A 16112-nucleotide genomic window follows, 5' to 3' on the forward strand; every position below is an offset into this window, starting at 1 on the left:
ACAGAGAGCCAGCTAACTCTCAGTGATAAGGAGAATCTGTCCATGCTGTCTCAAACTGTAAAATTGAGAGTTCAGCCTTCTGTATCCTAATTGCCTCTGGAAAAATAGTGAATGGTAAAATACTGTGAGCTAGATCCTTCCCTAGGATCTGAATTCCATGTTTTCAAGGATTCAAGTTTCCGGGTCTCAAAGCTGTTCCTGTGACTCAGCATCCCAGTCTAAGTGTTCAAGGTTCTCAAGGTCATCAAGGTTCTGCAGGTTTCCCAGGACTTCAAGGCTTTCAAGGATTTTTCAAGGTTTCCAACGTTTTTTCAATGTTGTCCCCATCTCGAGGACTCCTAAGTCTATCTCAAGGTTCCCAGATCTCTGTCGAAGTTCCCCATGTCTTTCTGCCTCTTGAATTTTCTCAGGTCTCTCTGCTTCTCGAGTTCCCCAGCTCTCTTGAGTTGTCCCTGAATCTCAAGTTTTTAGGTCTCCTTGGGCTATCAGCTGCCGCCATAGGGAGTGGTGTACTGTACTGAGCTCTTCGGGCCTGTATGGGGCTCTGGACAGTGTTGGGTTCCAAGGTTTTTAAGAGCACCTGAATTAGTTCATTGTTGTTTAACAAACATCGTTAATCATTTCAAGTTCCTTGTGTTTTCCTTAAGCGACTCACTCTTTGTAATGTGGTGTCCTAGTGTTTTCTTTTAAAACTTGTTGTTTATTTTGATAGGCTTGGGGATTCCGTGTTTCTTGTATTATTTAAATGGACACCCAATTAGTGCTGATCGCAGGGTCTTAGTTTTGAAAATGTTAATTCTCTTGGTGTCGCTCAGCTGAGCCACCGATGTTCTTTTGGAAATCTTATGAATGAAATCTCATCACTGTCTCTACATCGGAGTCTGTCTTTCCTCTGCACTTGGGGTCCTGACATTGCCAGACAAAACGTGAATTCTTTAAACCAAGCATCACTTACTGTGGTCACACCATTGACACACAAGGTTTGCACAATTGTGCTGAGAAAGTTCAAGCAGTGGTAGCTGCCCCAAGGTCAAATCAAAGGATGTGTCAATTAAAATAACAGGTTCCTACCAAACCCAGCTACTGTGCTCCACCCCTTGAATTCATTACTACAGATTGGGAAGAAATGGCAATGAACAAAGCAGTGTGAGGTGGCTTTCAAAAAGGAAATGGTGACATCAGACACTGTACTCACACATTATGATCCACATTATCCAGTGAAGCTTGCCTGTGATGCCTCGCCTTATGGTATACGTGCAGCCATGTCACATGTTATGAGTGATGGAAGTAAACACCCCATTGTCTTTGCATCACATTCCCCTACTATTGCAGAGAAAAATTATGCACAGATTGACAGAGAGGCCTGGAGTCAGGTTTCGTGTGTGAAACACTTCAACCAGTACTTGTATGAGAAAGGGTTTACCCTCATTACTGATCATCAACCACTGGTGTCCATTTTCAATCCACCGACGGGTGTTCCACTGACAGAAGCAGCACCAATGCAGAGGTGGGCTCTGTTTCTTGGAGGACACAACTACAAAATTGAATTCAAAAGGATAACTAATCATGGAGATGCTGTTGGATTGTCCCGTTTACCCTTGGAAAAGGAAATACCTGAAAAACTTACAAAAAGGAAATTCCTCTTGACGTATTCTCCCTAACATAAATCAAAAGTCTCCCTATTACAGCAGAGATGATCAAAAAGGGAAACCAGAAAAGACCACACACTGTCTCAGGTCTATCTGGCAACCCAAAATGGCTGGAATGATCCCCCATTTTTACCAGGTCCAGGGTGAACTTGCCCTTGACAGAGGTTGCCTTATGTGAGGATTGAGAGTTAATATACCATCCAAGCAGAAGGCTAAAGTATTGGACAAAGCTACATACTAGTCATCTAGGCATAGTCAAAATGAAAGCATTGGCTTGAAACATTGTCTGGTGGCCTGGGATAGATAAGAGGATCAAGCAGCTTGCCATGCACTGTTCAAAATGCCAACATGTTCAGAAAAAAGGTATTCAGAGCTGTCAGGGCCACTTCCTGCAGTCCCAGAGTTAAATCCTTCAACCACAGAGGAGGAGGTCCCAGAACCTGAAACTGTTTCACAGCCACAAGTTTCTCTTGCCAAGCAGAGTGATCCCTCTAGTCAGGAATGATATTATCCCACAAAAGCAAGAAATCCTCCATAGTGATTAAATCTTTAGGCCTAAATGGGACAATTTAAAATTTACTCTGCAGTGGATGTCCATACAGTAGCCGTATTATATGTATATAAGTTGAGATACATTCTACCTTCTATATTGTGTTGGCGCGTGGCCAAGTGGTTAAGGCATTCGTCTAGTGATCTGAAGGTCGCTAGTTCGAGCCTTGGCTGAGGTAGCGTGTGTGTCCTTGAGCAAGACACTTAACCAGACATTGCTCTGCGACGACACCGGTGCCAAGCTGTATGGGTCCTAATGCCCTTCCCTTGGACAACATCGGTGTCGTGGAGAGGGGAGACTTGCAGCATGGGCTACTGCTGGTCTTCCATACAACCTTGCGCAGGCCTGCACCCTGGAAACCTTCCAAGGCGCAAATCCATGGTCTCATGAGACTAACGGATGCCTATATATATTATTGAGTTGGAGTTTATAGCTAAGCAGGGAAGGGTGTTGTGTATGTAATGTTTCAGTAATATTTGAGTTATATATTTTTTGTTAGGCATTCTTTGTTTAAATAATGAGTTACAGGTTTTCTGTAAAAATGCACCATATTTGCATACCTCACTTAAAGTAAAAATGAAGTTTATATGCATCTCTCAGGCTCCCTTGTTTTTTTCCTTCAATTAGTTTTCTGTTTTGAAATTACAAAATGTAACAGAAACATTGATATTGAAAATAATTTTTGATAGAGTCAACAGTCAATAACCAGAATTTCAACAAAGGGCTTTTATTATCTATGGCATGATCAGATCCAACAGGAAATTTTAAAAGGCAAATGGAGCATAAATCTGATGAGAACCAATTTGCTAGGTTACGATGGAGAATCAGGCACTGGGACTAAATTGAATCATTACTTAAAAATACCAGTAAAGTCATGAGTGACTGAATGGCTGCTCTCTGTACAGAACCCTGATGTGATATTATTAAAGGTAACTGCTGATGGGATGCTGCCCCTGTGATATTGCATTTGCTCGATTTGCAGGGAAGGGGTCTAAATGGAAATGCAGAAAATGAATCTTTAGTGACATGTCGCACTTCATGGTTTTGTGTGCTTGAAGCATGTTGTCAACCAGCTGCACGTAGTTTGGTGCTCTGTAGTTGCCAAGAAAATTCTCAGCATCCTTCAATGCCTTCCATGCAATTTTCTCCAGTCCCACTAGAAGTTCTTTGAATTACGTGTCATTGATGACCCATTTGATTTGTGGACCAACAAAAATGCTTTCCTTAATCTTGGCAACAGTTACTCTGACTTGAATTACAAATTGAAAATAACAAATATAGGTGTTTTTTTTTAAATGGTGTGATAGGGAAATTTCATGGTGATTTTTATGATCAGCAGCCATAAGGTACACCCAAAAGTATTCAGGAAGCAAAATTTTTTTGTCCAGCGTAATTATGTCAATATGTTCCTTATTTTTGCTAGGAATTTAAGTGGTACTAGAGCATTTCATTTATTGTCTCACCCTCAATGACATAGGGATTTAGATGTCAATTGTATTATGTAGACCAAATTGCAAAGGGACATTGTGTTTTCTACCTGAAGGACAGTTTGTTATTAATGACAATCCATTCATTCTATAAATTCCTACAGCACAGCAAGAGGTTCTTTAACCCACCATGCCATGTTAATCATCAGTCCTACCCATACTGTCCACTTACCAGCACTTAGTCCATTACCATTTATAGCTCAGCAATTGCAAAGCTCTTCCAAATTCTTCTTAAACATTGTGACAGTTCCATCATCTTTCACTTCATCACGCAGCATTTTCCAGATTGCAAGCTGGATGGAAGTATTCTTCCTCAGATCCATGATAAGCCTCTTACTCCTCACCTTAAACCTGTGCCTTTCGATGTTTGACAGTTCCACCACAGGGTAGAATTTCTTACTATCTGTCCTATCTCTTCTCATAATTTGTATATGTCTATCAGATCCCTCCTCTGCTCGAAGGAAAACAAGCCCAGCCTTTCCAGTCTCTGTTGAAACATTCCATCCTGGCGAATCTCCTCTGTGCCCTCTCTAGTGCATTCACATCCTTATACTGTGGCAACCAGAACGGTACACAATATTCCAGTGTGGACTAATCAGTGTTCCAAGACCTCTGTGCTTTTAGAAACATAGAAACATAGAAAATAGGTGCAGGAGTAGGCCATTCGGCCCTTCGAGCCTGCACCGCCATTTATTATGATCATGGCTGATCATCCAACTCAGAACCCCACCTCAGCCTTCCCTCCATACCCCCTGATCCCCGTAGCCACAAGGGCCATATCTAACTCCCTCTTAAATATAGCCAATGTACTGGCCTCAACTGGTTCCTGTGGCAGAGAATTCCACAGATTCACCACTCTCTGAGTGAAGAAGTTTTTCCTAATCTCGGTCCTAAAAGGCTTCCCCTTTATCCTCAAACTGTGACTCCTCGTTCTGGACTTCCCCAACATCGGGAACAATCTTCCTGCATCTAGCCTGTCCAATCCCTTTAGGATTTTATACGTTTCAATCAGATCCCCCCTCAATCTTCTAAATTCCAACGAGTACAAGCCCAGTTCATCCAGTCTTTCTTCATATGAAAGTCCTGCCATCCCAGGAATCAATCTGGTGAACCTTCTTTGTACTCCCTCTATGGCAAGGATGTCTTTCCTCAGATTAGGGGACCAAAACTGCACACAATACTCCAGGTGTGGTCTCACCAAGGCCTTGTACAACTGCAGTAGTACCTCCCTGCTCCTGTACTCGAATCCTCTCGCTATAAATGCCAGCATACTATTCGCCTTTTTCACCGCCTGCTGTACCTGCATGCCCACTTTCAATGACTGGTGTATAATGACACCCAGGTCTCGTTGCACCTCCCCTTTTCCTAATCGGGAACCATTCAGATAATAATCTGTTTTCCTATTTTTGCCACCAAAGTGGATAACTTCACATTTATCCACATTAAATTGCATCTGCCATGAATTTGCCCACTCACCCAACCTATCCAAGTCACTCTGCATCCTCTTAGCATCCGCCTCACAGCTAACACTGCCACCCAGCAGTGTTATATTCTATGCCCTGGCTAATGAAAACACACATCCTATTATGCCTTCTTTACACCCTATCTACCTGTGCCGCTACCCTTGCGGGGAGGGTGGTATGTCTTTGTACAGACGGTGGCAGGAATTGATCCTGGGTTGCTGGCACTTTAATGCCACTCTGCTGCCCCATTACAGCTCCTCCAGCTTCTGCAGCCTCTTATGTCTCCAATATCATTTTGTGGCCTGCGACTGTCCTCCTCACCATCAGCAGCACCCCCAATTTTTATGTTGTTCACAAATGTACCAATCAAACCTCGATATTCACATCCAATGTGTGCCACAAACAGCAAGGGTCCCAGCACCGATCCCTGTGGTACACCACTGATCACAGGCTTCCAATCCATGGTCACCTAACAGTGCAAGCAGCATTACTAGATCCATTTACGCTATCACCAGTGGACAACTACTCTACTTTAATACAGTTTGTGATGTAGACTACTGGCTGTACTGTAACGGTTGGCTAATGATGTACTAGTACACTAATTGAGTACTGAGAGCCATATACTGTAGCTAAACGCAGGTAAGGTTCTGTGAGTATTGAGCTCTGTAATAGATATCAATGTAGTTCTGTTTCAACTGATTACTGAATGCTGTAATTCAGATGTGATTCTGTAATAGGTCTACATGTGTAGTGGTGTAATAATTCCTGTTGTTGAGCTTTTTGTGTTGTGGTAATTCTGAGTGATTGTGTTGGTGGTATAATAACTGGGAACGTTTGAGTATCTTGTAATGATGTTACCTGTTGTATTAAATGGCTGCTGATTATGTTAAAGTCCTAACCTAGTTTGTTACTTCAAGAACCAAGTAGCATAACTTAATTCTCTAGGTGACCATCTCTGTAGTCATTTTTAGATCCACTTATTGATTAAAAAAAGTAGATAGTTAATTTCCGGGTTATGCTCAGATTCTCAAGAATGTTAGGACACGGTTTCTCTCATAGATAACCTGAGGCATCCTTTGTCTATCTGAAAATCTATCTCTCTTGCAGGTGGTGGAATTTTTTCATAGTGTGATCTTTAACAATGGATGAATCCAGTGAGTTGCCCAAGTGTGGATTGAGCAGCCGAGAGTAGTCAATCTCTGAAATTCTCTGCTCCTAGTACTTGAGGAGACCAGTTTGTTAGTTAAGGCGGGGATAGATAAATACTCCATAGTTCAAGGAATTGAGTATTAGGGGGAACTGGGACAGAAGAGGAGTTGAGGCCTGGGGGAGATCAGCAATGATCATATTGAATGGTGGAGCATGACTGAGGGGCCTGGGGACCTACTCCTGCTCCTGTTTTCTTTTGTTCCTGATTCATTAATAAGGAGACAAAATCTTTATTTAAAGTGGGAGTTTCTGGCCATTTTGCCAAAGTTTATCAAAATTTTGGGGGTTTAAAGCTGATTTAAAACACTGACTGGTGGACTGCACTTAATGAACCTTTGGCACAGTGCAATGCTAGAGTGCTGGGCCTGCTTTGCTTTCCCTACTGCTCTCTGAACCGCACTGCCCCAAACATTTTTCAAACTCATTCTTTTTGAGTGGTTTCTTCAAATCATGTCTCCTCCTTCATCTACCTCCACCATCATTTTCTTAAAACATCCTTAACCCCACACTAACTACTAATCTGTCTCCAGTCTCTTTCCCGTCAAAGTCCTTAAATGCTGTTGTTTCCCTTCATTTAAATTCTTCTTCAACCAGATCTTTGCTGCTGTTGAGTACTGAAGCCATATTTATCACCTTCCGAGATAATACCCAAGATTTACTTGCAACACCCTTCCTGCAGCCTTTGTTCTTGGGCACAACATTCTCTATCTAGATCCAAGTCCTAGTTCTCCTCTTAGTTAATCAATTATAACCAGAGAATTTGTAGTGATAGATCTTTCAAACTGTGATAGCCAAGGGTTTTCCCCAACTCCACCAACAAGCTGTCTTCGATGTATCACCCAACCCACCACATCTCATGTTGTCTCTTAGCAGCATTACCTTCAGAACAAAAGATCTGCTTGCTGCCTCACACATGCTAATGACATACAGTACAGTTCTATCCCTTCACTGCCACGTTCAGCTATTTCACCAACACGGTGTTGTCAAACTGTTTGTCCCAACATCCAAACATGGATGAAGCAGTTTCCTGCAGTTGCAAATTGAACTGAATACAGCTCCCAACACAAAGAGTCAAACATACCAACTATAACCTATAAATACATGCACGATTCCCATTCCCACATCCTACTGGATTTGCTCTGATAGCCCCAATTCTTGCTGTCTTACTTTTTATCCCAACAATGCCAATCTATAGTTCTTTCCCCTCTACAATTCCTTCTATCTACACTGCAGTCCCTAGCCTACACTCTTGCCAAATTCCAAAGTCTTCCAACCTTTTTTTTAAATATTCCCTTCCTTTATTCTACCACTGACGGAATTACCTGCAACCACTCATGTTCCTTGCTCTGGACTATCCCTCCCTAAACCTCTTGAGAGCCATTCTCTTAAGATTTGCATCTCTTTCGCCAATACTTTCATAGTCGTAGAGCGTTACAGCACAGAAACAAGCTCCTTCGGCCCATCTAATCTGTGCCAACCAGTTTTTCTGCCTAGTCTCATCTACCCACAGTTGGACCAGATCCTTCCAAACCCTCTCATCCATATACCTATCCATACTTCTCTTAAATTATTTAGTTTCATTGCCTTTTTTGGCTCATTATTACTAACAATCATGCCTGATGGAATTTGTTATTCTGCTTCCTTGCAGTTTGATAACACCCTTGGTTGCATTGCTTAATTTGCTGGATTGGATTCCATCATTTTATGAAAACTTCGGTTACTGAAACCACATGGGGTACATCTTACTGCCAAAAAATATAAAACTTTTTAGACAAAGGGATATCCAGATTAATGATGCCATCAAGATTCTGAAAAAGAGGTGGAGACACTGAGCTGCCTCAGTGCTCGGATCCTTGTTTAATAGGCCTTCTGTCTGAACGCAGATTTCACTGTGGGGGAAGCAGTCACACGTCTAACGCCTGCCCTTGCTCATCCTTCTTCCTGATCTTACCGTGCCTGGAAACACAAAGCCTGACAGCGAGTGCTGGGAGATCGGAACACATCAGGGACTGAGAGATGGGGGGAAATGGGAACCATTTTTAGCTCAGGGGATCTCTACTAGGCCACTGAGATCAGTATAATGCATAAATATAAACACAAGCGATCCTGCAGATGCTGGAAATCTTGAGCAAAGTACTGGAGGAACTCAGCAAGTCAGGCAGCATCAGTGGAAGGGAATAAACAGTTGACATTTCAGGCTGAGACACAAGGGAGACACATGTAAAAGTAATGCTTTGTACACATATTTCACACACAGACACACTCATGCTGACTGTCACAAAACCCACAAACTCGTACCCTTTCACATACATTGACTTCAAAAATGTACCCAAGCGCTCCCCCTCAGTTGATCCTTATACATAGACTTATTCACACAGGCACAAGGGCAAACACACACACAGAGATATACATAAACACAAACTTCACCCCTCTGCCATATGAAATCATTGTTACGCAAAGCCTCCCTTCTGCAGAAACTCACACATCCACTGGGAGCCAGACTCATTAGGAGAAGGGCGTGTATAACATCGAAACATAGAAAACCTACAGCACAATACAGGCCCTTCAGCCCACAATGCTGTGCCCAACATGTACTTATTTTAGAAATTACCTAGGGTTACCCACAGCCCTCTATTTTTCTAAGCTCCATGTACCTGTCCAGGAGTCTTTTAAAAGACCCTATTGTATCGTAACAATTCCATCCTGTGCAGTAGGTAGTGTTGGGGACGAATGCCATCATATGCATGTTTTCATCATAACACTGAGGGGTTGCCCCATTCCCTTACTGCAGTTAGTTTTTTTTCTCTCTCTTTCTCGCTCTCTCTCTCTCTCTCTCTCTCTCTTCCCCCCCTCCCTCTTAATGTGGCGCTCATTATCTGCAGGTGGTGCATCTGGACAGCACTAAGGAGAAGGAGGATGTACAGAAGATGCCTCTGCAGACCCAGTATTACGACATGGCTGCTCCAGAATCTCCCTACTCAGAGAAATCGGTGAGACTCCTCACTAATGTCAATCATTTTCCACTTCCCAGCCCGGTACAGGTTGGGTTGGAACCCTTTATCGTGCAGTTAGAGCCACAAGTTATATTCTACTGAACAGAAAGGCCCATTTGGCCTGTCAGATCTATTTAGTTGTTTCACTGCCCTGCCCTATACTCACATTCCTACAAACTTATCAACTGCATGTTTGTCCAATTTCGTTCTCATCATCTTCTCACTCAACGTAACTCATCTTAAACATTAGTTCCTCGTGCCAACCCTTTCTTGCCAGTTAGCCTGCTGAACATGGGCAACTGGAACTAGCAGGGAGGATGCTGTGGTTGCCATGGACCAGTTGGGCCGAAGACCCTGCTTCCGTGCTGTGTGATTCTATGTGAAACCTGGGCTTTCATTTACTGATCCTTATGCCACAAAGGTTTCTCTTACTTTGTTCATAATTTTGAACACCTTGATCGCTTCTCCTCTCAGCATTTCTTACTCTGAGAAAATTCCCACCTTCTCCAGTACCCCCAACGTGACTAAAGTCTATCATGTAATTATCGCTACTTCTAGAAGATTTACATTGCTTCCTGATCGAAACTGGCGATAATAATCACTCACATTCACTTCAACACCAGGTGACTACGAATCCTATCAATCATGCCAAACTTGCATGGTCCTGCCAAACCACTTATCAGATTTACTGATAAGTTCATAACAAGCTGTGACTTTGTTTCATTGTCAGACTGCAAATCATTTGTTTAGCTTTTTCTTTCACTCATTCTCTCATTCTTTGTCCTGTCTTTTTACTGTTGAATGTTCTCTTTCTCTCCCCCCTCCCCATGTCTCTTTCTTTTTTTCCTCCCTCTCTCTCTCCATTTTGTCTTTTTCTTCCTCTCTGTTGTTCTCTGTACCTCTTGCTACTTAATGACCTACTTCTGTTCCTGTCTAATTCTCTCTCCATCTTTGCTATTCATTGTTCCCCTGTTGCTTTCTCCCCAGTATTCTCTTTGTTGCATTCTTTCTGTGGGTCTGCTTGTCTATCACTCTCTCTCTCTCTCTCTCTCACATACTTGCTAATCTCTTTGCAGTTCTGCAAATGAGAAGCAAACCAGCAACTTAGATGTGAACAAGGTCTCTCCAAAGCAAATCTTCAGAGCCTGAAAATGTCTTGATCCCAAGCACCAATTATTGTTTACATATCTCTGGTGCAAGCACGACCTACCCTGGCCTGCCCAGGCCACAGTTAACAAGACATTTTGAAGTCTTTTTTGCCATAAATTCATATTTCATTACCAACACCCAGCTAAAGCTCATCACAACCTCTGTTAATTGTTGCAATAGGTTGCACAATAACAAGTCATCTTTTTCCAGGTGACTCTAAGCCCACTATGGTTTGCATACCTTATCACACCTTCTATACATGGATCATTTGAAATAATATGCTCCTTCAACAGGAAAGCTAAAGCAATTAATTCAAATAGTAGAACTGTTTTCAAAAGATATAATCATGAACTGGATAAATGCAGAACACTAAACATAAAGAGATGTGCGATAGAGCTAGTAGAATATAAAACAGAGCAGCAGGATACAACACAACCGATGGCTGAATATATACATAAAGTATTTGGGATATCAACAAGCAAAGAAAGTAGATGATAGTGCGATAAAGGGGAAACTTTTGACAGAATTTACTTAAAAGCTTAAGAAAAACTGCCAAACAGAGCACAGTAGTAAAAATATAATGAAGGCAATAAACACTTTCATTATACCCTTATTAATATATTGTTTTGGCATAATATCTTGGTCTGAAAACCAATCTGGAAAATTTACAAAGAAATTTAAGAACTGAAATGACAAATTTTGGAAAACACTATGTATACTCAAACACACTCATATTAACACTACCTAGGATAGAAGGAGGAAGAAGAATAACAGACATAAAAAAAATTACACAACTGTCAGATAAAACTTCTAAGGATATATTTTCATCAATAAAAAACAGGATTCAGCACTCCACACAAGAATATGCAATTCTAATAAGAAGTACACACCACTAAACTTAAGTGAAAGCACAACCCAGAAAAATGAAGAAATGATCACTACAGAAGAAAAAGTTAACCAATGGAAGAGAATGACCCTCCACGATCTGAGCCGACTAGTTATTGACAAGGAAGTGTTGAACGCCTAGCTCAAAGTTGGAAACCTCTTCCTGGAAGCAGATGGGTTCCTTGTGGCAATACAGGACCAGGGAGTTAACACAAAAAAATTATTGAAAATACATACTAAAAGACCAACAGATTCAAGACGATAAATACAGAAAATGCCAAGAGAAGCTAGAAACAACCCAACACACTACAGGATCCTGCAGCAGTTTAACTCAATCTGATAACTTACACAGGCACAATCAAGTGGCAAACATCATTCACCAAAATCTTGCTTTAAAATACAAATTCATAAAAGACACTACCTTACTATCAATTCAAGCCTGATCCAGTTTGAAAGTCAAAGTGCTACAAATTATATTATGACTGATCCATTATAACTGTCCAGATATATTACAGGATAAACAAGCAAGAACAATTTACTTAATAAATATAATAAATATAACCATTCTAAACTCACATAACATACAGAAATCAGTAAGTGAAAAACAACAGAAATATGCTGAATTAAAAGAGGAAATTGAAAGACTTTGGAGCATGAACAGGGTATACATTGTCCCAATAGTAATATCTACAACTGGTGCCATCCCAAAGTCACTACAAAATAGCATTAAACAATTAGGCCTACCGAGTATATCTATGCAAATCTCCACAATACTAAACACCACTAGAATAGTCCAAAAGTTCCTAGCAATTGAGAAGTGAGTGTGCTTGGCTATGTCTGTACTTCAGTTTTCACCAGTTTGGGGTGAGAGAAAAAAAAATAATAATAATTTATCAGTTTGTCTTCTTTTGTACTGTGGTTGTTTGACAGTCTTTCTTTACGTATCGTTTTTCATAGATTTTATTGTATTTTTAAAATTTTTCTTGTTAGTGCCTACAAGAAAATTAACCTCAAGTTAGTATTATAGGCATCTGTTAGTCTTGTGAGACCATGGATCTGCACCTGGAAAGTCTTCACTCTCCAGGGCGCAAGCCTGGGCCAGGTTATATGGAAGACCAGCAGTTGCCCATGCTGCAAGTCTCCCCTCTTCACCACACCAATGTTGTCCAAGGGGAGGGCATTAGGACCCATACAGCTTGGCACCAGTGTCATCGCAAGTTAGTATATGGTGATGTATATGTACATTGATAATAAATTTACTCTGACTTTGAATAGAAAAGAATATATGAGCCAATTACATGCAAGGATTACCACAAAGCCAGAGAGGGAGGATTGTAGATACATTGAATGGTTGTAAGATGTGGAAGGTTATAGAGGTCAAAATGGAAGGGGTTAGAGAGAGTGTCAAATGCAAGGATGGGAATTTTCATCCAGGGGTTAGAATAGAATGGCATTTAGAAGGAAAATGGTTAGAATACAGGCAGTGGAAGGAGGGAGATTAGACAAAGCTTTGGAATACTCTGGTCTAGAGGTAACAAAGGCATGAATGTGCATGGTAGCACCAGATAAATTAGGAAAGGGCTATAGTCAGGCAATGTAATAGAGCCAGAAATAGGCAGTACAAGTGGCACCACAAATCTGTGATGGGAAGTCCATCTTAGGATGCAATTTAATAGCCTTCATCTCTCTCTGAGATACAGTTCAACAGGCTCAGACTCTCAGTTGGGTGCAGTCCATCACACACTATCTGTCACAGTTCCACAGACGCTAATTCTTAGTGAGATAGTACTCTGCAAACACTGAGAGGGAGACAGGTCCATAGGTGCTGACTCTCAATCGGGCAAAGTTGGCAGGCAGCTTCATAGACATTGATCACTGAGGTGGAGTTTCTTGGACACTGACATGCCTGGATTGTGGCCATCAATTTCTACAATTAATTAATTGTACAGTCATTCAGCCAACTTTACACATTGATTATTAATGAGAAGTGGCAGCATTCTGATCTCAGCTGAATTTACATGACATTTCCTTTCACGGCCTGAAACACACTGCGTTCCATCACTGAGTCTCAGTCGTTCATTCTTCTGAACTTCACTGAAGCGCTGAACACAAAAACACAAGAAAATATGACCATAGAAACATAGAAATCTACAGCACATTACAGTCTCTTCAGCCCACAATGTTGTGCCAGCCATGTAACCTGCTCTAGAAATTGCCTAGAATTTCTCAACTGCATAGTCCTCTATTTTTCTAAGTTCCATGTACCTATCTAAGGGTCTCTCAAACGACCATACTAACAGTCCCTCAAATATGCTCTGTCATTCAATATGATTATGGCTAGTCTATGTTGACGCTAACTCCTCCTCTATACCAGTTTTCCATTGCCCACAATTCCTTGATCTTGCAAATATCTGCCCACCTCCACCTTAAATACAGTACAGTATATCTGGCCTCCAGTACCACTGATGATAGAGAATTCCAGAGATTGACTATCTTCTGAGAGGAAAAATTTCTATGCAGCTCAGTTTTAAATGACTTGTCCTTTGTTTTATTTTGTAGCCGCATCCCCTTGTTTGTGACTTTACCCTCACTCATGAAAACAAATGAGAGTCTAAGACAGTTGTGTACAAGCTGGAGGGAAAACCCATGTTCTTTTCAATCTGTACCATGTCTAATCCAATTGTCATCAACTTCCAAAGTCTTGGTATTCAATATAGCCACTCCATCTTACTCCTTAATGTATTTCAAAGAGTTGAAACCTTTCCCAGTGGTTTGAGAAAAATGGCTTGATGTAAACAAAATCTTATTTACAGGCCAGCAAATTTTTTAATTAAAGAAATCAATAATCCTGGAACAGTTTATTAGACAGACATGGGAAAGGAGGGGTAGGGATCACATACAAGCAGAAGAGAAATCTTTTTTTTTTTGGCATTGTGCTTGGTGCAGACATTGTGGGCTAAAGGGCCTGTTCTGATATTATACGGTTCTATGTTCTATGTTTAATTTTCTTTACACAAAGTACAATACTGTCATAGGATAGATTAGCAAACATGTAGATAGATTAGTAAAAAATTACATGGAAATAAATGAGTAGTAAACTATACAACCCTTCAAACCTGCTTACAATTTGTTACTCAGTGCTGACTTCCTCTTCAAGTCTACTTTCCTTCCCTGTCCCATTTGCCTTGATCCTTTAAATCCCAGACTCTATGTTGTCATCCTTGGGTCTCCTCATTGCTTGATCATTCACTGCGTCTGAAATTTCCACAAAGTAAGGTCGGCTGGTGGCGCAGTGAGATCAGTGCCGGGCTCGAGAACGGAGGTTCCCGAGTTCGATCCAGTGACAGACTGCTCCCGAGCGTGCTGTCGAGGGTTGATGTCGAGCTCGCAACTTGACTTCGTAAAAAAAAAACACTGCTACCTCCAGTTTAATTTCCCACGCAGAATATTGTGGAGGATCAAATACCCAAACCCAAACCCTAAAGAAATATTTCCTCCTCTCAGGCTGATGTGCCAAGCTCTTACACTGAGAAACGTTTTGTCTGTGGTTCAGAGCCGAGGGATGCAGTCTCTCAGGGTCTACCATGTCAAGCTCTCAAAGAACTTAATGTTTAACAAGATCACCTCTCTTTCTTTCAAACTCTGGAGAAAATAGGCCTATTTTCATCCTTCTCCTCATAGAAAAGTCCTTTTAATCTCAGGAGGAAAACCACTGAATCTTTATTACACCCTTTCTAAAACAAGTATATCCTTCCTTAAATAAGGAGATTAAACCTGGACTCAGTACTTTAGCTATTGCCTAGGCATATTTCTATAAAGTCTGTATCAAGATTTTCTCACTCATTACCGAATAAAGCTGATGTACATAACAACTGTGATTCATGATCTCTGCAATCTGTAAAATATCACCTTCTTATCAAGAAATAATCTTCCATTGTTTTTTGCTGCTCCCACCGAAGATAAGGAGGTGTGAATTGCAATTAGTCCCCAAGCATGCATTTATATAGTGCCTGTCACAACCTCAGGATGTGCCAAAGTGCATCACAGTCAACTCAGTGCCTTTTGAGAATTGTCACTGATGTACTGTAGCAATGCAAACTCCCACAATAGCCTCTTGATAACAACCAGATGATCTGTTTTATCAGTGATTTTGGCCAGGACATCAGGGACAATTATCTGGAGGCAATTTTGGCCACCCTTGACAGTGTGGCTCTCCCTCACTGGGTGGCAGCCTGGATTTTGTGGTCTCTTCTCTGGAATGTGGCTTCAACAAATGTTCGGCTCAGGGATGAGAGTGCTACCCACTAACCACAACTAATGCTGTGAAAGGCGCTCCATAAAATCAAAAGTTTCCTCCCCAGCCCTACGAGGCGACCAGTTACAATGGGGAAACTGGGAGTTTCATTGGACTGTAATGTGGGGGAAAGTGGGAGAAAGGGGAAGTGTCAGCTTAGAAGTGTCCTCAACATTACTGTGATTTTCACCCCATGTTTTGTTTAGTTGTAACTTTTCTTTGCTGAGCTGTTAAGCCTGTTTTTAGAAACTATATTAATGGCTGTTAATGGGAAGATTGCACTGAGATCTTTGAGTGAAACAGAAAGGACCATTTTAAAAATGTAGAAGAGTGGACGGGTTCTTAAAGCTTACACCGAGTGTTAAGAGTACTTGGAGCAGGGGTAAGTTTTCACCTTGAGTGCTACCGTCAGGACTCTCTTCCAATCAAAGGG

The 16112-nt window shown here is 41.3% G+C and overlaps 1 protein-coding gene across 4 annotated transcripts in view; it reads left to right on the forward strand.

Annotated features, from left to right (window-relative positions):
* The window catches only part of nectin1b (nectin cell adhesion molecule 1b), a 548976-nt gene that overhangs the window by 510652 nt on the left and 22212 nt on the right, over positions 1 to 16112 (forward strand). For 2 of the 4 annotated variants that reach the window (XM_072238137.1, XM_072238129.1), the window contains exon 8: positions 9241 to 9348. The exons of the other annotated variants lie outside the window; for them this stretch is intronic. In XM_072238137.1, the coding sequence (XP_072094238.1) occupies positions 9241 to 9348 (108 nt within the window). The remainder of the gene's footprint in view (positions 1 to 9240; positions 9349 to 16112) is intronic. 4 annotated transcript variants of the gene reach the window in all.

This window comes from Mobula birostris, chromosome 20 (genome assembly GCF_030028105.1).
Source record: "Mobula birostris isolate sMobBir1 chromosome 20, sMobBir1.hap1, whole genome shotgun sequence".
In the NCBI taxonomy this organism is placed as follows: Eukaryota; Metazoa; Chordata; class Chondrichthyes; order Myliobatiformes; family Myliobatidae; genus Mobula; species Mobula birostris.